Raw genomic sequence first — 25,526 nt, 5'->3', positions numbered from 1 at the left:
AGGCAGAGGCTTTAACCCACTGAGCCACCCAGGTGCCCCTCATTTTTAATTTTAATAAGGTTATAAATTCTCAATGTTTATAGAGTCAGATAGTTCCACAAAATTTATGAAAGATGTACCTCCTCATTTCTTCCCCCTTACATGCAACTGCTTTCTACTCTTTTAATGTTGTGTTTTTTTTAATATTTACCTCCATGCTTTTAAGTATTAGGCTTATATTGCTTTTTCTTGATTTTTCTATTATCCTGGACTATTAGGATGCTGACTTTCCACTATGGAAGTTAAGGATTAGGTTCTATTTCCTCCTCCTCCTCGATCTCCATCATACATGGCACCCTTCCCCAATGCCCATCCTTCCAATGTAATTATACATTTTTGTTAGGGAAATACTCAGTATTTACATAGTCACAAATACAATTATTTTCTTATCTAGTGAAAGATTGTATTTTCCCTGGAGCTAATTAGTGCATGGCTCTTAAATTTGCTTAGTATTCTATGTATCTCATTGGTTTACTTCCCAAACTCTAGGTCTAATATTTAAACATTAAGTATTAAGTATTTATTCTTTTTAAAGATTTTATTTATTTATTTGAGAGAGAGAGCATGAGAGAGGAGAAGGTCAGAGGGAGAAGCAGACTCCCCGTGGAGCTGAGCCTGATGGAGGGCTCAATCCCAGGACTCTGGGATCATGACCTGACCTAAAGGCAGTGGCTTAACCAACTGAGCCACCCAGGTGCCCAAGTATTAAGTATTTAAATATTCTCTGAAGGCTTCAATGCAGCTAGAATTTTGTCAATTTCATCCTTTTCTTCTTGTTTATTTATTTATTGAAGTTATCTCTACACCCAGTGTGGGCTTGAACTCATGACCCCGAGCTCGAGAGTCACATCCTCTTCTGACTGAGCCAGCCAGAAACCCCAATTTCATCTTTTTGAAGCAGTAATTCCCAAAGATTTCCCACCAAATCTAACTGGGACTGGTTTCTGTCTGTGCTGCCATCCTGGCCCTGCTCTTTCAGCATCATCTTGGGATTCTCTTATCTCCATATTTGATATTTATTGTGTTTCCTGTATTTCATAATTGCCTCCTTCTTAGTTTATTTCATCCTTCTGGTGGGTCATATCTCCAGAGTCTTCATGAGAAAGGGTTCATGAAAGCTACTTTTTTTGAGACTTAGCATGCCTGCAATTGTCTTTGTTCTATTCACACACTTGGTTGATAGTTGGCTGGACATGGAATATTAAGCTGGAATTAATTCTCTTCAGAATTTTGAAGGTGGTCTATTGAAATGGGACTACCTATGAACTGAATCTAGGGAAATCCATTGCTCCTTTAGATTACAGGGTTGCTACTGAGCCATCTGAAGCCATTCTGAATCTATAACCTGGAAGTATCTATGATCTCTTTCTCTCCAGTGTTGTGAAATTCAAGATGATGTGCCTTGATGTGGATCTGTTTTCATTTTTTGTTCTGGGTGTTTGGTAGGATCTTTCAGCTTAGAATCTCATAAGAGGAAATGTACAAGAAAACTTTCTTGAATCATATATTGATTATTTCTTTCCTTCCAGTTTCTTCATTCTCTTTGGAATTCCTAGCCCAGTCATCTGATGTAGTTATATGGAATGAATTGTATCCCTCTAAAATTTGTATGTTGAACGCCTAAACTCCCTGTGACTGTATATAAAGATTAGGCCTTTAAAGAGGTAATTAAGGTAATTAAATGAGGTCATAAGGCTGGGGTCCCAATCCAGTAGGCCTTTATTAAGAGGAGGAGAAGACACCAATTATGTGTATGTACAGATAAAAGGCCATATGAGGACATAGCGAGAATGTCACTGTCTGCAAGCCAAGGAGAATGGCCTCAGGAGAAACCCCATCTGACAATGACTTGATTTTAGATGTCTAGCTTCCACAACTGTTAGAACATAAATTTCCATTGTTTAAGCCACCAATTTTGAGTTCTAAGCCTATATGGATTTGACTGTGCATACTTTGCTGAAGGATGATCAAGCTGTGTTGAGTTAGTTTCATCGGGATCCTTAGACCTCTTCTCTTAGGCTGGTCAGATTCCCCAGAAAAACCTCTTCCTATTGCCTGCTAGAAAACAAAGGCCTGGTTGCTAGCATTTTACAAGTTAAGTGAAGGACAGAGGTCCTGGTCTGGCAAGCATATGTTTCATTAGTCTACCTATTTTCCGTACGGTATTCCTCCCTCAACTCTACCAAGTGTTCTGCAAAAAAGAGACCATGTTTTTCCTGTTTTATTCCTTGGTGGTAAGTAAATAACAGGTAACCGCTTAATTATATTAATATTTCTTTTTAAAAGATTTATTTATCTATTTTAGAGAGAGAGGGAGAGAGAGAGCACGCGTGGGAGGGGCAGAGGGAGAGAGAATCTCATCTAAAGCAGACTCCATGCTGAGCGTGGAGTCCAAAGGGGGACCTTGACTTCAAGACCCTGGGATCTCCACCTGAGCTGACATCAAGAGCCTGAGGCTTAACCAACTGTGCCACCCGGGAAACAGATTCTCAACCCGTCTTTGTTAGCTTCTGTCTTCCATCTCCTTCCTCTTATGTCCAGAGATTCCCCACAACTACAAATTCTTGAGACTTGGTGGGGAGCAGGGACAGTAATTAGCTTTGACTGCTCAGCTCTCAGGACTGCCCTATACCACCATTTGTAGTCCAGATTTCAAGATTTTGTTTTGTCTTCTCTCTTTCTTCTTTGTTTTTTCTGCTCCCCCTTCCTCTTATCCTTATAGGTTTATGCCTTTTTGAAAATTTCACTTGCTTTAAAGGAGTTTTGGGGGGTGCCTGGGTGGCTCAGTGGGTTAAGCCTCTGCCTTCAGCTCAGGTCATGATCTCAGGGTCCTGGGATTAAGTCCCGCATCGGGGCTCTCTGCTCAGCAGGGAGCCTGCTTCCCCCCCTCTTCTCTCTCTCTGCCTGCCTTTCTGCCTACTTGTGATATCTCTCTGTCAAATAAATAAATGAATCAATTAATCAATCTTTCAAGAAATACGCCATTCAAGCCCGGAGGTCTGGATGAATATAACGAAAAGCTGTGAGCAGGCGAATAGAGTTGAAATTTATTTCAAAATACTTTTTTCTTTTAAATTTATTCAGAGAGAGAGAGAGCACAAGCAGAGGGAGAGGCACAAGGAGGGGAGAAGCAGACCCCCGCTGAGCTGGGAGCCCAACTTGGCGCTGGATCCCAGGACCTGAAGATCATGACCCAACCAAAAGGCAGACGCTAAACCATCTGAACCACCCATGCGCTCCCTAAAATCCTCACTCTTTAGGGATGATAAGGTATTGGCTCCAAAAGCCGACTTCTCGGTTGTTCCGTATCCAAGTTATCTGGCGGGTCCTCACGGTAACCGCACCACCTGGCCTCCAGCGGTTTCCCACCACCGAGGCCCGCCCTCTGCAGAGCCCCGGCCCGGCGCCTGCGCCCTCCGCGCGCCAGCTCTTCGCGCCTGCGCACGGCGCCGCCACTGCTCCTTCCGTTGGGCTCTTCACTGCGCGGGACCAAACGCGCTTCCGGGACGCAACCCGCCGCGAGGAGTTGGCCGTTCCTCAGCGCCGCGAGCCCCGGAGACTCGCCCTCACTCAGCCAGAAGCCATCCGCCTGGGCCCGCACAGGAGGAGCGGGGCCTCTGAGGGCAGCGGCGACCCCGCCGGCCCCGGTCTCTTTCCCTGGCGGCGGCGGCTTCTTCCGTAGGACAATATGTTCAAGAGAATGGCCGAATTTGGGCCTGACTCCGGCGGGAGAGTGAAGGTCAGTGCCCGGCACGCGCCTCCCCTCCGGGAGTGGCTCTCTGGTCCTGGCTTCGCCCTGCGCTGCGTGGGGAGGGCACGGTGGCTTCCCTCTCGCGCCTTCTCAGCTTGGGTTCCAAACGGTGGTTTCTAGACTGAGAGCCGGTCAAAGTAGCTGCGGGAAAATCAGTGTGACTTCTGGCCGCGATTTGACCGCCTCTCTACCCCTTTCCCTCCCCGCCCCAAAAGCCAGTGGTGGCTTGGGGGAGAACAGGACGTCGTTGCCGAGGAAAAGAGCTACGTTGAGGGCTTGGTGCTCTTCTGTCAGCCCAGGTCACCGGTAAACTGGGGGTGCCATCCACCTGATTGTGAGGGTAATAACAGCAGACGCTGGATTCCGCGCTTAACCGTGCCAAGCACAGTAGCCAAGCGCCTTACCCGATTCTGTGACTCTGTCCCTGCAGCAGCTTTAGAAAGGCTTGCCCACATAACACGTGCAAGTGCGAGAACTGAAGGAACTGCGGCGGGGGGGTGGGGGGGGGTGTAGAAAAGTTCAGAAAACTTGCCGGAGTTCATGATGTCCACAAAGCCCCAAAGCTTTGGCCAAGATATTAAGCAAGGCACGCAGAGAACGTAACACTGGCCCGCACATAGAGAACATTCAGTAAATGTGAGTTTTTTGTTTTGAAAGTTGTTAACGTGAAGCCTAACATAATGTTTGACACTGAAACATTCCCCTCCCACTTTCCTACATCCCCAGGCACATGAGTTTTTAAGGCAGGGCTTTCGAGTTCTTGATATAACACCTATTTTTACGCCTTCTGATTTTATATTTACTGCAGAAAGGAAGTTTTTTTTAAAAAAAAGAAATCACGGGGGCACCTGGGTGGCTCAGTGGGTTAAAGCCTCTGCCTTCCGCTCAGGTCATGATCCCAGGATCCTGGGATGGAGCCCCGCATTGGGCTCTCCGCTCAGTGGGAAGCCTGCTTTCTCCTCTCTCTCTGCCTTGCCTCTGCCTGCTTGTGATCTCTGTCAAATAAATAAAATCTTTAAAAAATAAAAAAAAAGAAAAAAAGAAATCACGCAGGTTTGCACCAATCTAGTTACTCTTATCAGTGTCCTTATCAATGTTGCACTGTTTTTACATAATTTTGACTCTATGTGTATACAGCTATTATGCACAGTGCTTTTAATACCACATGCAAAGTAGAAGTTTTTGGAAAATTTCAGAAACTACCAAAATTTAATAGAATGGGAAAGATGTCAGGTAAAATTTATAGAACCAGAAACTTAATAAATATATATCTTGCCCAAGCTTTGGGCAAGGTTTTGGACTGATAGGAAAGGGGTTGAGACATTAGCTTTTGGAGAACTTGTGGAACTTTCTCTACTTGATTTGAGGAAATTAGGCTTGTAATCTTCAAAAGCTTTTCCACCAAAAATGTGTGTGAGTTAGTCATGTAAAGCTTTAAAGTTCGGGATTTCTCATTCTTGATGATTGTTATGTGGTTTTGTAGGCATCTTTTTCCAATTTAGATTAATTTCCTTCAGCGAGAAAGTCTATTGACAGATGGACCCCGTTTGCACCACGTGAGGAAATCCACTTAGTAACACAGTCATAGCTGCAGGATCTATTATCCATTCCCCACGCCAGTGCTCCTTATCCTCATTTATTCCTTCTTTCCTCATTATCCTTATGCCTTGAGCTTGATGCCCCTTCTGTTGTTACCACAAGTGTCAAGTAGCACTTACTGTGATTATTTAAATTCTCATACAAACTGCTTGCTTGCTTCTGAACTAACTTGAGGCTAATAGGGATTGGATTTGTTAATTTTCCAATCAAAATGGAAAGTTTTTCCATTTGTTTACTGCCTTTCCTCTCTTACAAGTTGTTGAGTACATTGGCATAGCACTTCTAATATGTGGTATGTATATCTTGCTTTTTGATGTTCAGATACGTTTTTACTGTTGAACTATGAGTCTCAAATTTCATGTGCAATGTTCAGCATTTTCTCCTCACTTGAAATTTTTTGTCTCCTTTTCGTGATAATCAGGCAACAGTCACCACATCTACACTTACCAGATGTGATGTGAAACATGAACTTACATCTCAGAACTTAATACATGAATAATAAATCGAGTAATAAATGAGTAATAAATCGAGAAATCGAGTAATAAATAAATAAATTTATAAATAATATTAAATAAATAAATAAAATGAGTAATAAACCGAGAAATGTTTGCCCTAATTCTACCTAAAATCCTCTCCCAGACTGCCTTTAATATTTGTACTCTGTTTTGGAAAACACTGCCGTAAGCTGATAAATCAGGACATTATTACCATCAGGCAATGGCAGTCAATTGGCAGTCTTAATTCCCAAGGCTTGATTTAAAGTTTGTAAATTAAGAGCCTTTCTTCAAAACAAACAAAAAATCAAAGTATTTTACATGATTTAAATAGACATTTAAAAAATGGGGCCATTGTAATTAATCTGGTGTTTAGTTACTTGTGTTAATATGAAGATAATTGTCTGATATTGATTTGTTGAGAGAAATCCATGTTATAAGCAAACTAGTTATTTAGATTGCTTGCCATTCCTTAAAACAAGTTTTCAGAGCTCTTATTCTGTATATTTGGGTAATGATGCAGTATTAATTGGTGTTGAAATTATTTTTCTTTTAGGGGGTTACTATCGTTAAACCAATAGTTTATGGTAATGTTGCTCGGTATTTTGGAAAGAAAAGAGAAGAGGATGGGCACACGCATCAGTGGACAGTGTATGTAAAACCATATAGAAATGAGGTAGGCACTTGTTTCTCCTGTAACTTTTTTGAAGCTACCGTTTGTTTTTGATTGAAGATAAATTGTAATATTATAGATAACTTTCTGGTTATAAAATTGGCACATTGTAGAAATGTCATCCCCCAAATGTTGGAAGAATAAAGTGAGAGTTGTCTTCACATAACTGTTAGTAGAAATCAATTTTCCAATAATGTTTTCTAACTAAAGTTATGATAACAAGAACCATGCTATAAACACAGCACATCTTCCAATCATTATGTCTTAAGTTAGCTTCGTATTTAATCAGGTGTTTCAGGAAGGGTAGTTCATACTTTTTAGGAACAATTTGGTAATAAGACCATCAGGAAGGTGAAAGACATAAACTATAATCTGGCTGCTGGTAATTTTGTTTGGCTGCTGAATCTCTAATGGCTGGAATACAGTCAGTACATAGTAGGTATTCGGCAAATATTCATTGAATGAATATTTGTCTATTTAAAACCGTTTAAAGTTCACAGAAAAATTTGTATATGAATGTTTGTAGCAGGAGCATTCATAATAGCCAAAAATATGGAAATAATCCAAGTATCTTTCAGCTGATGAATGGATAAGTAAAATGTGGTATATCCATAAATAGAATATTATTAGGCAGGAAAAAGAAATAAAGTATTGAAACGTGCTGCTACCACATGGAATAAATTTAGAAACATTATGGTAAGTGAAAGAAGCCAAACCAAAAGCTACATATTGGATGATTCCATTTTTATAAAATGTCCAGAATAGGGCGCCTGGGTGGCTCAGTTGGTTAAGCAACTGCCTTGGGCTCAGGTCTTGATCCTGGAGTCAGGGGATCGAGCCCCATGTCGGGCTCCCAGCTCCATGGGGAGTCTGCTTCTCTCTCTGACCTTCTCCCCTCTTATGCTCTTTCTCACTGTCTCTCTCTCAAATAAATAAATAAAATCTTTTAAAAAATGAATAAAATAAAATGTCCAGAATAGGCAAATCCATAGACACAGAAAATAGATTAGTGGTTGCCAGTACATGGGTGGAAGAAGGATTTAGGAGCGAGTGCTAATGGGTGTAGGGTTTCTTTGTGTATGATAAGTACATTCTAAAATTGATTGTGGGGATGGTTGTTCAATTCTGACTGTACTGAAAACCATTGAATAGTTACTATAAATGGGTGAATTGTGTGGTATATGAATATCTTGATACAGCTGTTATTTAGGAAGACAAAACAGAAAACCTTCAATGACTGTTGCCCTTAGGATAAAGTTAAAACTATTGTGGTTTAGGGCCACCTAGGTGGCTCAGTCAGTAGAGTTTGTGACTCTTGATCTGGGGTTGTGAGTTCGAGCTCCATGTTGGGAATAGAGATTACGTAAAAATAAAATCTTAAAAATAAATAAGTAAAATGGTTTTAAAAGGCCTGCCGTGGTCTTTCCCAGTTCTGTCCCTGCAGCCTTACCCCTAGCTGTGTTTGCTTCATCATATACCCTACATTCCATCAATACTAGATTACTCTCAGTTTCCCAAAGGGACACTCTTAATTAAAATGTCTTCATTCGGGGCGCCTGGGTGGCTCAGTGGGTTAAGCCTCTGCCTTCAGCTCAGGTCATGATCTCAGGGTCCTGGGATCGAGCCCCGCATCGGGCTCTCTGCTCAGCAGGGAACCTGCTTCCTCCTCTCTCTCTGCCTGCCTCTCTGCCTACTTGTGATCTCTCTGTCAAATAAATAAAACCTTAAATAAAATAAAATGTCTTCATTCACTCCTTCCCACCTACTCCATTCTTATTGTTCCCTTAGGTCCAAGTTTAAGTGTATTTTCTTCTGAACTACTCTCAATCTCCAAAGATTAAATTAGATGCCGTTCCTGCGAATTTATACCTATTGCCCTCCTAACACAGATTACATTGAAATAGCTGATTTTCTTGTCTACTCCCTCCCCATGAGGGCAAGAGTCTATTATTTACCATTGTAGTATCTGGTACCCAGTATTGGTCATTTGTAGAAAAAAACGAAAGAAAATATTGCCCAAAGAGTCTTCAAATATGCTTATGAAAAGCTGCCTCCAGAAATGATGACAATATAATGTTACGTGGTCAAAGCAGATGTTAGTATATCATTATGACCCCAATTTAAAAAAGTGTAGATAATCGTATGAAAAAAATTCACAAAAGCAAGTAAAAAGATTAATGAACACCAGTGTCAAGTGTGACTGATTCAGTTTTGCATTTTCCTATTTTTCTGCAATGAAATTTTTTTTCTAAAAAGCCACTTTCCCTAGGAATATCCTTTTATGTGTCAGAACTACTGAATATGCTTCTGTGCTTCAAAATAAGATTAGGAAAAGGAGGAGTTTTATATCTGATGGCTTTAGGTTACTTAGTTTAGTTGATCTTAGCTTTATGTAATATAATTTTATTCTTTAAGGTTGCTTAGTTCTTAGATGTGCTTTAGTTTATATTCTTATTTCTATAAAATATATTGGAAATTTACTATTATTTTATATTTAAATATAAATTATTTTTATATTTATATAAATTTTATACAAAATTTTAAATATTTATATGAATTTTATGTTATGTATTATATATTATATTTAATATATCTTATATATAAATCATATATAAAGTTTATATAAATGTAAATTATTTTTATATTTAAACAAAATTTAATATTTAATATTTATATTTAATATAAATATAAATGAGTAAATTTATTTTATAATTTATATATAATATTTTAATGTAATATAATATAATTATACATATTCTAATTACACATATAATTTATATAATATTAATTTATATATGATTTATAAAATAAATATAAATATATATTTAAAATTGATTTAGAGCATTGTCTGTAGAGATATATAAAAATGGGATTCTCAAAACAAGTAAATTAGGGATATGTACGTTCCTGTATATTACGTTATGAAGGAATTCAACTCAAGCCTCCTTTGTTTAAAATAAAAACCAAACCTAGGTATAATTCACATTTTTTAGAAAATTATAGATTCCAGTAGGGATTAAGGGATACACTTGTCGTGTTGACCGCTGGTTGGTGTATGGAGTTGTTCAATCACTATATTATACACCTGAAACTAATAAAATACTGTATGTTAACTATACTGGAATTAAAAGAAAAGAAAAGAGGGGTGCCTGGGTGGCTCAGTGGGTTAAAGCCTCTGCCTTCGGCTCAGGTCATGATCCCAGGGTCCTGGGATGGAGCCCTGTATTGGGCTCTCTGCTCACTGGGGAGCCTGCTTCCTCCTCTCTCTGCCTGCCTCTCTGCCTGCTTGTGATTTCTGTCAAATAAATAAAATCTTTAAAAAAAAAATTAAGAAAAGAAAAGAAAACTAGATTCCATGATATTTAAGGGAAAGTATATTTTATGAAATTAGGTACAATGCTCAGTGTATTTTCCTTGTAGTTTTTATATGTAGATGACAGAACTAATTCCTTTATTTTAGGATATGTCAGCATATGTGAAGAAAATCCAATTTAAATTACATGAAAGCTATGGCAATCCTTTAAGAGGTACAGTACAGTTTTTTGATTCATAATATAAAATTTATTTAACAAATTTAAAAAGATGTAGGAGACTGTACCAGTAATTTATAATTTATAATTGTTTTATTTTTTTCTCTTCAGTTGTTACTAAGCCTCCCTATGAAATTACTGAAACAGGATGGGGTGAATTTGAAATAATCATCAAAATATTTTTCATTGATCCTAATGAGAGACCTGTGAGTAATGATGATCTTTGTAAACATAAAATAGATTTTTGTAATTGTGAAAATGTAACATACTTAATGAATAGTTTGTTATATGTTGACATTTTTATTCAGATACACTTTATGTAAGCTTATAGCATGGTGTATTTTGCCATGAGTTAAGGTTTTTCATTTTTATGGGAAGTACCTTTCAAAAATTATTTTTCAATTATAGAAGGGATATAATGTGAACATTTCTCAGAAAGAAACCATGGAATCATGTGATTACCACAGCAGAAGTTTAAAATTCCGGGCACCTGGGTAGCTCAGTTGTTAAGCATCTGCCTTCGGCTCAGGTCATGATTCCAGGATCCTGGGATTGAGCCCACATTGGGCTCCCTGCTCAGCGGGAAGCCTTCTTCTCTCTGCCTCTCCCACCACCTCTGCTTGTGTTCCCTCTCTCTCTGTGTCTATCAAATAAGTAAAATCTTCAAGAAAAAAAAGTTTAAAATTCATTAATATTATTTGGTTATTAGTAATAAATGAGATGAGTCCATCTACTGTCTAAAATGAGAGTATCTGGTTTTTTATAGTTAAAAACCCTAGCAACAGTGTTTTTGCTTTTTTAAGTTGCTATCACTACTAGCAGCTTTATTTTATGCATGAATTTTTATTTACAACTGTTAGGTCCGTTATTAAACAAAATGAGACTGAGACAAGTGGAAGTTATTTAAAGCTTTATTTTATTTTATGATAAGTATTAGAAATCAGATTGATCGGCCGGGGAACGAGACTGAAACAGTTAAAGTTATACAAAGCTCTATTCTATGCTAAGCATTAGAAGTCAGACTGACCGGCCAGGGACGTCTCTGAAGAGGGCAACCACTCCCAGCTTACAGGCTCGAGAATTGACTGACTGACCGGTCAGGGCCGCCTCCGAAGAGGGCGATGCCTCCCCATCTTACAGACTACCTTTTATAGAGCAAAAGTCTGGCCACACATAGGTGGCCAGTGAGATTGTAGTCATGTTAGGTCACACGCAGGTGGCCAATTGAATTACAATTTACCCTATAGTAGCTGTTTGACCTAACCTATTACTCTGGTCAGAATTGGTGCTCAAGGTTGGCGCCCAAGCGGCGGGGTTTACGTTCTTTGGTGGTTAGGTAAAAAGTATGTGTGTTTCTTAGTGATTGGATGTCTCCACCTGGCCCGACTCGTCCTTGTATTCTGGGCTCTGTTATCAAGAACTGGCCGACCTGGCCTCTATTATTAGGAACTAGCTGACCGTATTTTTTTTTTTTAAGATTTTATTTATTTATTTGACAGACAGAGATCACAAGGAGGCAGAGAGGCAGGCAGAGAGAGAGAGAGGGGGAAGCAGGCTCCCGCTGAGCAGAGAGCCCAATGTGGGGCTCGATCCCAGAACCCTGGCATCATGACCTAAACCGAAGGCAGAGGCTTTAATCCACTGAGCCACCCAGGTGCCCCTAGCTGACCGTATTTTACTGGTTTCCCAGACTTGCTTCTCAGTAAGTTCCTCTGGGGGGAGGGGGGCAGGGTCAGTTTAAGTTTTACTGCGACTCCAAGATGGAGTCACTCTGGCTAAATAGGTCCTTAAAACAACCACTGATTTTTTTTCTTTTGTTCTCTTCTTACCAGATTGTTGCTTGATAATGTGAAAAGTCCCTCAAAATGTTCACTTTGATCCCTCAGCAGTTTTGTGAGGTTGAGGTTATCATCATTTTAGAGATGAGGATACTAAGGTTCAGGGATCAAGTCATGTGCTCAGAAACACAGTTAACTGTGGCAGCTAGTTTTTGAACCCAGTTTTTTGCATTCAGACCTCACATTCTTTGTATTATCCTTCCTTTGGACTAAAACTACTCAGCTTGTTTTGTTTGTAAACCCATAGGGTTACAACTCAGTTATAGCTCCCTCATTCCACATGTGTGGTTGGTGTTTAACTCCAGTTTCAGATCATCACCATTAATTTTATCTTGTTAGGGGGCGCCTGGGTGGCTCAGTGGGTTAAAGCCTCTGCCTTCGGCTCAGGTCATGATCCCAGGGTCCTGGGATCGAGCCCCGCTTCGGGCTCTCTGCTCAGCAGGGAGCCTGCTTCCCCCTCTCTCTCTGCCTGCCTCTCTGCCTACTTGTGACCTCTGTCTGTCAAATAAATAAATAAAATCTTTAAAAAAAAAAAAAAAAAAAAAAATTTTATCTTGTTAGATTCAGTGCATTCCTTTAGCACCAAACGTTTACACTTTTATAATCAGATTACATTTTTAAAAGTGTATGGGCTTCTAACAGAGCTATGACCTGGGCTTGTAGTTCAGAGAATTAGTTCCTAGTGAACTGCACCAGAGATATCAGAGTTGTTTTTTAAAAATTCAAACTCCTAGGCCCCATCCCCTGGAGAGTCTGATTTAGTAGATTTGGAGAGGGGCCAGTACCCCTCAAAATAACCCATGTGATTTTGGTGCACAGTAAGACTTAGGATCCATAGGTATAGGCCATACTTCTCCTACGTAGGAATTCCTTTAGGCAGTCTTTCAAATGAGTCTTGTTTGGGCTTGCTGTCTCCAGTAGAGAGACTATTGACTTTTGTCATTAAGTGAAAGATCCTATTCAGATCTGGGGTAGTTCTGGTGGTAAGAAAGCTCTAGTTTAGGGACGCCTGGGTGGCTCAGTGGGTTAAGCCTCTGCCTTCAGCTCAGGTCATGATCTCAGGGTCCTGGGATCGAGCCCTGAATCGGGCTCTCTGCTCAGCAGGGAGCCTCCTTCCCCCCTCTCTGCCTGCCTTTCTGCCTACTTGTGATCTCTCTCTGTCAAATAAATAAAATCTTTAAAAAAAAAAAAAAAAAGCTCCACCTTGGCCTTTTTACCAATAACTAACTATTCATATATTCATTTTCTTTCCTCCTGAATAACATCTATAGCTCATTTAAATGTTTTCCATGTGATAAGGTTTTCAGATGTCCTATCATTTTTTTGTTCTTCTAGAATACTCGCAACAGATATTATATTCTATCTGGCAAGAAATTATTAAATATCCATTACTTGCCAAGATACTGTTCAAGGGGTAGGATACAAAGATGAGATTCTGCTCCTGTCCTTAATGAAAATAGTTTATTAGGAAGGATAGAACCCAGAAATACAGCAGATGTTGAGAAAGAAGGAAAAGAAATCAGTAATGCTACTAGTGCAGAAACTCTTTTTAACTTTGTAAGATTACTTGAATTCATTTTTACTTTGAGAATATGTTGCCTTACTTGTCTGCTCTTCATCTGTCCTATCCATCACTCCCAATTGGAAAATACATCTCTGAAAGAAATCATTATATCATATAACATTGTTATGAGACAACTCTCAAAATCCACTCTTGAAAAGAGTGGTTATTGTACTTCTGCAGTGATTACTTTATTGAATAGGTTTCCATATAGATCTACACAGGCCTGAATTTTATCACCCAAAAACTGTGTCTCATGTTCTTTTAGTATAATGAAACCACTACACTTTTTTAATTGTTGTCTCTTTTTTTTTTTCTTTTTTTAAGATTTTATTCATTCATAACTGAGGGAGGGAACATGAGCACAGGGGAGCAGGAGAGAGAGAAGCAGGCTCCCTGCCAAGCAGGGAGCCTGACTCGGGGCTTGATCCCAGGACCCTGGGACAGTGAGCTGAGCCAAAGGCAGATGCCTAATGACTGAGCCACCCAGGCATCCCTTTAATTGTTGGCTCTTTTAAAATAAGTCATGATGTCTTATTTAAAATAATACAGAAAGACACAGGTAACACATGATTTATTCCTGTTACCCGGTTATAGATTAAAAATCCATAGATCAAACCATTATAGATTATAGACCAAATCGTTATAAAAGGAATGATTGTTCCTAAAAACCAAAATGCTAAACTTGGGTTTTTATTCCTAGAAATATCTTTGTGTCTAGTTTAGGCATTTTCATTGACCTAAGAATCTTCAAACACCCCTTAAAATTAGAGACATCTGTCTTGACATTTTTCATTGTCTACATCTACATGAATGCCTCTAAGTGTCTGAATAATAAATTCAAGGAAGGATAGTTTTATGATGCAGTTTTAAATCATTCATAAATTATAAAAGTACAGTATGTACATGGTTTAAAAAAGATTTTAAAAATAAAAAATACAGGGCGCCTGGGTGGCTCAGTGGGTTAAAGCCTCTGCCTTCGGCTTGGGTCATGATCCCAGGGTCCTGGGATCGAGCCCTGCATTGGGCTCTCTGCTCTGCGGGGAGTCTGCTTCCTCCTCTCTCTCTCTCTCTGCCTGCCTCTCTGCCTACTTGTGATCTGTCAAATAAATAAATAAATTTTTTAAAAAAATAAATAAAATAGGCTCAGTGGGTTAAAGCCTCTGCCTTCGGCTCAGGTCATGATCCCAGGTCCTGGGATCGAGCCCCACATCGGGCTCTCTGCTCAGCATGGAGCCTGCTTCCTCCTCTCTCTCTGCCTGCCTCTCTGCCTACTTGTGATCTCTGTCTGTCAAATAAATAAATAAAATCTTAAATAAATAAATAAAAAATACAAGTCTCCTGCATGAGTTTCTTAGGGCTGCCATAACAAAGCACCCCTAACTGAGTAGCTAAAAACAACAGGTATTTATTCTCACAGTTCTGGAGGCAAGGTATTGGCCATGCTCTCTCCAAAACCTCTAGGAAAGGATCCTTTTTGGCATCTTCTAGTTCCTGGTAGCTCAGAGGGTTTCTTGGCTCTGGTGGCATAAATAAAATCTTTGCGTCCATTGTCGCCTGGCTCCTCTCCTTCCTTGTCTCTGTGTCTCTTATGAGGACACCAGTCATATTGGGTTAGGGTCTTAGCTAAAATTCTCATCTCAACTTTATTACATCTGCAAAGACCTATTTCCAAATAAGGTCACATTTACTAGTACTGAGGCTTAGGACTTCGGCATATCATTTTAGGGAACACAGTTCAACCCATTACATCTTCTTTCTCCCACCTCTGGCCCCTTCCCTAGGGAAACCACAATGATTGTTTTCTGTTTCTCTAGAAATTACTCCCATGCATCTCATATATTTGAGTCACCAAGTTTGGATTTTTCAGTTTTCAGTAGTACCTGTCACCTCGTTATGTGATGACAAATGATCCTTTTTCTTCATTGTTTCAGGCTTTTTTCATTTCTCTAGAGGAATTTCTTCAGAAATAATGCCTGAGAAACCTTCAGAGCCATTGCTACTGAAAATATCTTTATTTTGACCTCATACTTGATTGCGTAAAAACGTCTAAATTTCACAGGAGGGTGTGCTGTCTCCTGTTTGAGTGACGGGAGAAGGAAGGTTAATGGGCCCTGCCACCACACAGCATTCTTGATTTCTGTACTTGTCTACTTTGGGCTTGGAGCGGCCCCCCCCCCCCCCCCCGCCCCGTCTCCGCTGGTTCCAACCAGTAATGCTGCTTTCTGCCTTGAGTTTTCATGTTGTGAATTTCTCTATTACGGTTTGTCCACTTGGGTAGTCTCATCTCCTTTCTGTCTACTTGAGAAACTTGTCAAATTGTCTGCTTTAAATATAGCAATAATGCATGCTCCTTAGAATTATTTAAGCTAACCTTTTGGAAAATTCTTTGAGGCCTCTGGATTGGTTTCTGCAACTTTAATATCAACTCTGCTGTTTTATTAGCTAGGTTTTATTTTGCTCAAGTAATCACACATTGTGCTGCAAAGCTTTTCCTTTGATGTCTTATTATACCTGTTTTTATGTATTTTGAAGACATGTTGGTTCTATCAAAGTGAATTATCATTGACAAAGTTGTTTATTATGTTATTTGTGTAATAATAATATAGATCACCAGAGAAAAAATATCTTGCCCTCACTGGGCATTTTAGTATTGGTCATTTATTTTGAAAGTGTCAAATCTTTCCTCCCCCTGTAAATTTGTAAACTTTAATCTTGGGCAGAATAACTGTAAAATTAATCTCATTTCACTTGTGTAAGTAAAAAAGTTAATATCTTAGTGAATTTCCAGTTTAATTTCTATAGCTGTATTTCATGTTATTTTTCTACGTAGTTACTGTGTAGAGATGTTTTCTGACATCCATACCTACCCTCTTTAAAACATTCATGTTTAGTAGATAGTGGATGGATAATAATACCTAATAGGAAAATAAAAGTACAGAATTTGAGTGATTTGCCGCAGAGTAACGTGTAGTTGAGATAAGATCTTGAATTTGACATGTTAACTAATTCTACTTTCTAATTCAGTTACAGAAATCATGATGTCTCATGATGATGAAAACCATTGCACAGATGTGACATCTATTTTTATTTCACAGGTAACCCTCTATCATTTATTAAAGCTGTTTCAGTCAGACACCAATGCAATGCTGGGAAAAAAGACAGTGGTTTCAGAGTTCTATGATGAAATGGTAAGAGGATTTTATAATGAGAATTTTAAAAGCATTTTACGTTGTAGAACTTTGAAGTTACTGGGCTCTTTTTCATTCTATCCCATTAGATATTTCAAGACCCAACAGCAATGATGCAGCAATTATTAACAACATCTCGCCAGCTAACATTAGGAGCCTATAAGCATGAAACAGAATGTAAGTGCCATGAATTCATAATTAGTCCTGAAATAGAATGTATTCTATAATGGTGAAAGGATTATGGTTAGTGACTATTAAATTTTTTCTAAGGATATATAAAGATAAATTTTTTAGGAGTTAAAAAAAATATATGTATTGCTGTAGAACCTCTAAGAAGGATGTTTTAAATTGTTCATAAAGTAGCGTCTCATATTCTCTGAAATACTGTCTTTTATTCCCTAATCACATTTTAGCATAGCTTTCCATTAGTTTTGCTTAACTAGGCAGTCATTTTCTGTTTACTAATGCTTGCTAATAAAATCTGTGAAGAACCTTGCAGAACATAATTATAGTTGACCCTTGAACAACGCCGGGTTTAGAGCTGCTGACCACCCTCCTCTACCCAACCCACAGATGGTCAAAAATCTCTGTAACTGTTCACTTCCCAAACACTTAACTACTAATAGCCTACTGCTGACTGGAAGTCTTATTGATAAACAGTTAGTTAACACATATATTGTATATTATATATTTTTAGTCTTAAAATAAGATAGAGAAAAAATGTTAGTCATGAGGGAAATACATTTATAGTACCATACTGTATTTACTGACCAAAAAAAATACATGTATAAGTGGACCCATGCAATTCAAACCCATGTTGTTCAAGGGTCAACTGTATACTTTTGTATATAGTAGTATCCCCTATCCATGATTTTACTTTTCGAGGTTTCAGTTACTTATGGTCAACATTGATGCAGAAGCAGGTGATCCTCTTCCTGACACATTGTCACACGGTCAGTGGTAGCTTAATGCTGTGTCACAGGGCTTGTGTCGTTCACTTCACTTCATCTTACCACTTAGATATTTTATCATCTCATATCATTATAAGAAGGGGGAGTACAGTACAATCAGATACTTAGAGACCACATTTATGTAACTTTTATGACAGTATACTGTTAAAATGATTCTATTTTATTAGTCATTGTTAATTTCTTACTGTGCTTAATTGATAAATTAAACTTTATCATTGGTCTGTATGCAAAGGAAAAAGCATAATGGATATAGAAATCAGTATTATCCCATGGTTTCAGGCAGCATTTACTGGGGGTCTTGGAATATGTTTCTCATGGATAAGGGGGAACTACTGTACTGTGAACTAGTTTATCTCTCTTTGTTTACCCTATGCCATTTCACATAGTTTCAGATTAATGCTGGGGTGGTGAATATTAGAATGACACATTGATAATTAGTCATGTTATATTTTCCCTCTAAGCTGACATGGTGTCAGAATCCCTTACACATCTCTCCATGCAGCTACTGCCAGTCATTTGCAGTTGGTACTCAAGATGATACCTATTTGCCATCCTTGTGTTAACATTTGTGTCACCATTCATTCAGTTCTTTGATCTTCCATTAATTTGCTTACAGTATATATTGAGCACCAGCTACATACCAGGCATTATTCTAGGTTCTGAAGATAGAGCCGTGTCCAGACCAGATAAAAATCCCTCCTTCCTAAAGCTTACACGCTACTGAGAGAAAGGCAAACATTAAATTAACAAAACAGTAAAGTGTAAGTTAGTAATTAGGTCATAGGGAGAAAAACGGGAGGGTAGGGAACACCTTTGGTAGAGTTTATAGATCAGGTCAGAGAATACATTTATGAAGTGTATTGAAAGTTTATAAAACATTACTGCTAATAAATTCATGGAGATTTGCTCAAGCACAGTGATCTAGCTATTCATAATAATAATTGCTTCTACAAGGAATAGTTAGAACAATAGTACACACTTAATGAGAGCTTACTATATGGTAGATAAGTGTTTTACATTTCTGAACTTCTTGAATTACGGGTATAACAACCCTAGGAAGAAGATGCTACTATTAGCCCTGTACTGTGGGATAAAGGCCCTAGTGCATAGTGAGACTTAATGACTTGTTTCAAATCACCCAACAGAGCCAGGATTTAACCTGAATCCATGCTGTTCTGTTTGTTCTATCAATAAGTTATTTTATCTCTGTGTAAAAGCCTTACAATCTGTGCTTCTAACCAGTAAGTTATATTGGCTTTGTAAAAATAATAGTCCTCTTTGGATTGGTTTACTCTAAATTGAGGCTTAATTTAGAAGTTTAAAACAAATTATTCTTCTTTTTAATAAGCATTTAATATAAGGAAATAGAAAACTGAAATAAGCTAAAAGAAGTTTTTAAATGTTTTTCCTTACGATCCTCATTGCGAATTAGGTCTTCCTCCAAATACATCGTGCCCTTTGCAGTCTTATGATTGGTCAGAAAATAAAGTGTAATGACTAAACCAAACAACAAGAATCTCTATCTATAGTGTATCCTGTCCTTTTGACAAATAAGTTGGATCAGGTCTTCCTGGCTAGATTTAAAACTACCTGTTAACTGTTGTAATGACAGCTTGTTGTTTCCCAAATTTGTATGTGCTGTTTCCAGGACCTGAGATGTCTACTTCATCCATCTAATTCCTTTCTCATTCTTTAAAACTCAGCTCAATTTTACTGCTGCCAAGAAGTCTTCCTTGATACACACACCCTTTCACACTGGTATGAGTCCAGTCTGCTCTCATAGCTCCCTATGACACTGTACAGCATTTTCCTTTCTTACCTATTGTCTACCTCACCCCAGCATCTAACAAAGTGCCTTTCACTCAGTATATGTTTTTTGTTTGATGTGGAGAGAGAGGGAGCAAGGGAATAAAAGTTGTTGTGTTGTAAAAAAGCACTCTAAACAAAGTCTAAAGACAAATAAGCCATGAAAAAGTAATGTGCTCCTATCACAAATGACTAGTTTCTTTAATATATAAAGAGCTCCTGCACATCAGTAAGGAAGGCCAATAATTAAAAAGCTTGTGCCCAGCAGAAGAAACCACCAACAAAATGAAAAGGCAACATACTGAATGGAAGAAGATATTTACAAAGTATATATCTGGTAAAGGGATAATATTCAAAATGTATAAAGAACTCCTACAGCTCAATAGCAAAAAAGGGAAACAATCCAGTTTAAAAACGAGCAGGATCTGAATTGATATTTTTCCAAAGAAGACATACAAGTGGCCAACAGGTACATGAAAAGGTGCTCAATGTCACTAATCTTCGGAAAATGCAACTTAAAATTACAATGAGATATGACCTCACACCTGTTAGAATGGCTATTTGCTAAAGGACAAGAACTAACAAATGTTGGCATGTGGAGAAAAGGGAACCCTGATGCACTGTTGGTGGGCATGTAAATTGGTGCAGCTGCTACAGAACACAGCATAGAGGTTCCTCAAAAAATTAAAAATAGAACTACCATATGATCCAGCAGTTCCACTTCTGGATATTTATCTGAAGAAAACAGAAATGCTAACTTGGACATTAAAGAGAGATATATACTTCTATGTTCATTACAGTGTTATTTACAATAGCCAAGATACAAAAACAACCTAAGTGTCTATTGATGAATGAACAAAGAAAATGTGATACATATATGCAATGGAATATTATTATTCAGCCATTAAAAAGAAGGAAATCTTGCCATGTATGACAGCATGGATGGACCTTGAGGGCACTATGCTAATAAGTCAGAGAAAGACAAATGCTAAATGATCTTACTTACATGGGGAATCTTAAAAACAAAAACAACTGGGGCACCTGGGTGGCTCAATCGATTAAGTGTTGACTGGATTTTGGCTCAGGTCATGATCTCAGAGTCTTGAGCTTTGCACCCAGCAGGGAGTCTTCTTCTCTGCCTCTCCCTCTGCCCCTCCTCCTGCTCACACATGGACGCGCTCTCTCTAAAATAAATCTTTAAAAAAAAAAAAACAAAAAAAACTCATAGATAGAGAACAGATTGGTGGTTGTCGGAGGTGGGGGTGGGTGGTTGGTGAAATGGCTGAAAGGGGTCAAAAGGCACAAACTTTCAGTTATAAAATAAGTCATGGGGATGTAATGTACAGCATGGAGACTGTAGTTAGCTATACTGATTGCATATTTGGAAGTTGCTAAGAGATCTTAAAAGTTCTCATCACAGGAAAAAAAATTTGTGATTATGATGACAGATGTTAGACTTACTGTGATGTTCATTTTATAGTATATACAAATGTAGAATCATTATGTTGTACACCTGAAACTAATATGTCACTTATACCTTAGTTTTTTAAGAAGGCCGAATAGTGTGCTAGAAAAATTAGCAAAGGTGGGCGCCTGAGTGGCTTCGTCAGTTAAGTCACTTAGTCAGTTAAGCCTTTGGCCTGGTTGTGATCTCAGGGTCCTGGGATCAAGCCCCACATCAGGCTCCCTGCTCAGTGGTTGGTCTGCTTCTCCTTCTCCCTCTGCTCCTGCTCATGTGCTCTCCCTCTCAAATAAATAAATAAAATCTTTTAAAAAAAAGAAAAGAAAAAAATCGCAAAGGAAAGAAAGACAGTCCATACAAAGGGAAGGAGAAATGTCTCTCCTAAACATAAAAAGATTGGCCCACTTCAGTAGGAAAAAGAGAAAGGCAAATTAAATATACCCTGAAATACCCTTTTTAACCTTTCAGGGTAACTGAGACCAAGAGATTGATACAGTAGGGAAACAGACATAACACTAGTGGGACTGGAAAGTAATAGAACCTTTAAGAGCTACTTGGCATTCCTTCCAAGTTACAAGTACATATATCCCAACAATTGTACTTACAGGTATTTGTCCTACAAGTGTACTGATTATCCCACAAATATACTGAAATAATTATAGCATATACCGTAGCATTGTTTATGAAAGAAAAAATGGAAATACTCAGTGTGTATCAAAGGAGACAGATTAATGAGTTATGTATGTCCATTAGGTGAAGTCACCTGCAGCCATGAAAAGAATGAGACAGCTGTATAATACGGAATGGGCTTTCTGACATAATATTAAGTGAAGCAGCAAGATACAGAGCAGTGTGTAGATAGTATGATACCACTTGTTTGGGGGGTAAGAAGAAATCACACTTAGATGTGTGCTTGTCTATGAACAAAATATTTCTGGAAAGATACCAAAGAATCCCCTGATTATCTCTGGGAAGAAACACTGATTGGTGTTTCTGGTGGGGGTGGGGGAGGCAGAGGTGGAAAGAGACATTTTTTCATTATCTACATTTACAGCTTTTTAATCTTGTATCATATATAGGTACTCCTATTTTCAAAAATAATTTTCAAAGTTAAAAGCAGCGAAAGAAATTACGAAGAAAAATAAGGATTGTTTTGGCAATATAAAATTTTACCTGTATTATAAAATATATCATAAAAAGAAAGTTACCGGCCATAAACAAAATAAATATTATTGCATGTTTTTTTTTTTTAAGATTTTATTTATTTATTTGACAGAGAGAGATCAGAAGTAGGCAGAGAGGCAGAGAGAGAGAGAGAGGAGGAAGCAGGCTCCCTGCTGAGCAGAGAGCCCGATGCGGGACTCGATCCCAGGATCCTGAGATCATGACCTGAGCCGAAGGCAGAGGCTTAACCCACTGAGCCACCCAGGCGCCCTTATTGCATGTTTTTAATGTGCTAGATGCTTTACATTTATTACTTAATCCTCAGATATTCTCTGAGAAGTACAGTTTGAACTGTACCAAATAGAAACTAGATTGAGGGAGACTTAGGAAGTATCAGCACTTAGCTAATAAGGGGCCAAGGTTGTATTTGAACTGAAGTCTTTCTGATTTCAAAGGGTTACCCCCACACACACCAAACCATGCTGCTTCCAATTAGTGGTCATCTTATCAAAAGTACAGCTGTGGGGACGCTTGGGTGGCTCAGTGGGTTAAAGTCTCTGCCTTCAGCTCAGGTCATGATCTCAGGGTCCTGCGATCAAGCCCCACATCGGGTTCTCTGCTCAGCGGGGAGCCTGCTTCCCCCCACCCCCGCCTGCCTCTGCCCACTTGTGATCTCTGTCTGTCAAATAAATAAATAAAATCTTAAAAAAAAAAAAAAGTACAACTGTGCTTTCATAGTCATCAGTAGCAATTACCTGAAATGTCCACAAGATGGAAATGCTGGCATTTTTCTTTGTAAAACATAATACTACACTATCCAAGTGGGATATTTAAATAGTTGTGTTCTATTTTGCAGTAATGATATTTTCTTTAGTAATTTGTTATGTGACCAGCTAGAATGTTTTAAATATCATGTAGTGTTTCTCTGTCATAATTGTAGTTCGGAAGGCATTTTATGTACCTGACAGTATTCTAGATACTTTATGTACATTAATTCATTTAAAATTTTTGAATAAAGTTTACATATGAACTAAAAATGAAAGTTTACAGGTCTGCTTACTAAGATGCTAAGTCCTCTTTACTAGCTGGTCATTAATACCAGTAGGAGTCATTCCACGAGCACCAAGAAAATAGAAAACCTCAACTAAGAGCACATTATCTCCAGAACTTCTGTAAAACCATTAAGACTAGTTTGGGGGAAAGAAATAGGTCATAAAATATACTAAATGAGACAATTAAAACTAGAAGTTAAAATATTAAAAATTTTTTCAAATAATATGAGGTATTTGTTGTAGTCCCATTATAATATATCTCATCATAATATAATGAGAAATGAGCATAGAAATAATAAACTTAGAGTGGCACAGCTAGTAAATGGTACAGCTGGAATTTAGACCTAGGTGGTTATTGCTATTAAAAAATATATATCATATATATATAGGGGTTTGGGTGCCTGGGTGGCTCAATTGGTTGGGTGACTGCCTTCAGCTCAGGTCATGATCTTGGGGTCCCAGGATCGAGTCCCGCTTTGGGCTCCCTGCTCAGTGGGGAGTCTGCTTCTCCCTCTGACCCTCCCCCCTTTCATTCTGTCTCTCATTCTCTCTTCCAAATAAGTAAATAAAACTTTTTTTTTTTAATGGGGGTTTGTTTTACCAGCGTGATTTTCTTTATGTAAGCTTTACTGTACATACATTTAAGAACACTGTATTTAGTTATCTCTTCTTATTGGCTGGATGTCTCTTGGATTATATGCCATCTTATTTCCAAATTAATATGTCTGTGGAGAGAAAAACAAGGACATTATGTCTTAACGTCTTAATTGTGAAATAAAATGTGAGTGACCAGAATTTCATTCTCAGTTGTAGAAAGTGTCTTAGATTCTCTTGTGAGAGTTTAAGACTTTCTACTCCCCTCCCGATATCTAATGTATCTTAAGTTGTTTATATTTCGTCATGGAAACTGACCTAAGGAAATGCCATATTTATTACTCTCTGACATACCTTAGACATGTGAGAAAAATGAAAATGTTCAATAAAAATATGTTTTCCTCAGTTGCAGAACTTGAAGTGAAAACCAGAGAAAAATTAGAAGCTGCGAAAAAAAAAACAAGCTTTGAAATTGCAGAGCTTAAGGAGAGATTAAAGGCAAGTCGTGAAACTATAAATTGTTTAAAAAATGAAATCAGGAAACTTGAAGAAGATGATCAAACAAAAGACATATAAATAGTTCTAAGAGAACTTTCTGGTAAGCTAAGCTGAAAATAAGATGGACTTTAAGGGAGAGATGGACTGCAAATGCCATGGTGTTTCTTAGAGAAACGACACATGTAGATGTTGACCACAGATTTCCCAGCAATGGGGTCAAAGGATTTGTACTTTTCAAGCAATCTTTAAGGTGAAATAGATGTGGGTAATAAGAATGAATGCTGTATAGGCATTTATCAACCCATTTTGGGGTAACTCTAATGATGTTAAGCACAATTTTAAAAAGATTTTTGCATTGTATGTATAGTTCATCCTTTCGACAGGCATCACAATTTCATAATAAAGTATAAGTTGTACAAATTTTGTACTTTCCTGGTAGAAATAGATGGTAAATTAACATGTGTATTTAATTTTATAAGTTCTTACCTGTCCCCATCCTAACTCTTTTGTATCGGTTGTACCCACTGCCCAATAAGTACTCAATAAATGTAGTTTACAGATCTTGTGTCTGCCTCTGGTTGTGTTTCTTCCTCTTTGATGAACCATCTGTATGTAGCTCTCACTACAGTTAATGTATCTCCCATTATACTGTGACCGCACATCTCTTACTGGCACTCACCGTAGCATAGTCTTGGCAAAGATCATATTTTGAGTGTTGTTCTGCCTCACTACCACAGTGTCATTTATTTTCATATAGAAAAATATTTAATCCCCCCCCAAAAAGAAAAATATTTAATCCCTCATATATTTTCCAAAGATACATACAAAGCTGCTATGTATCAGCTTCATATATGACCCCTAATTTCTCTACTTTCTCCTTAGCCTCCTGTTCAAATCCACATAGTGAGCCCTATACTTTTGGACTCATCTAATTGGAACCTGTAGTAGTGCTTGAGGCCACATAGGCTGATCTTTCTAGGCAACCTAGGGACAACAATAGGTAGAAAAGTAATTTGGGAAACATGTAACAATATTAGTTAATGGCAACCATGCCTATACCTAATATAAGGATTCTGTATTCTCTGTATTTATCTACTCTAGCACTTGATGTTACTTTGAGTATTTACTTTGTTGCTTTATTTTTTAAGTTGTGGCACTTAACAAGCATTATGAGGTTGTGCAAAGGTCTCTGTGGTCTTAAAATTTCTTCCAGGCCCTATGGGATTGGAAGTGGCACTTTGTGACAGACATCATTCATCTTTCCTCTACCTCCAATCCAATGCCTACAGTATAGGGTGGGTCC

General features: G+C 38.2%; 1 protein-coding gene across 2 annotated transcripts; it reads left to right on the top strand.

Annotated features, from left to right (window-relative positions):
- The first annotated feature begins 3,496 nt into the window (after positions 1-3,496).
- On the top strand, positions 3,497-24,788 carry YEATS4 (YEATS domain containing 4). 2 transcript variants are annotated; one of them, XM_080810342.1, is made up of 7 exons: positions 3,497-3,778; positions 6,440-6,559; positions 10,017-10,083; positions 10,198-10,292; positions 16,584-16,676; positions 16,766-16,853; positions 24,132-24,788. In XM_080810342.1, the coding sequence occupies exons 1-7, from the start codon at positions 3,728-3,730 to the stop codon at positions 24,299-24,301; spliced, it is 684 nt and encodes a 227-aa protein (XP_080666468.1). In that variant the 5' UTR covers positions 3,497-3,727; the 3' UTR covers positions 24,302-24,788. The 2 variants fall into 2 exon arrangements, with proteins under 2 accessions (XP_080666468.1, XP_080666469.1); XM_080810343.1 differs by lacking the exons at positions 10,017-10,083; positions 10,198-10,292 and having other exon boundaries at positions 3,499-3,778.
- Positions 24,789-25,526: the final 738 nt, after the last annotated feature.

This window comes from Martes martes, assembly GCF_963455335.1.
Source record: "Martes martes genome assembly, chromosome: 8".
NCBI lineage: Eukaryota > Metazoa > Chordata > Mammalia > Carnivora > Mustelidae > Martes > Martes martes.
This window is presented reverse-complemented; position numbering and strand designations above follow the sequence as displayed.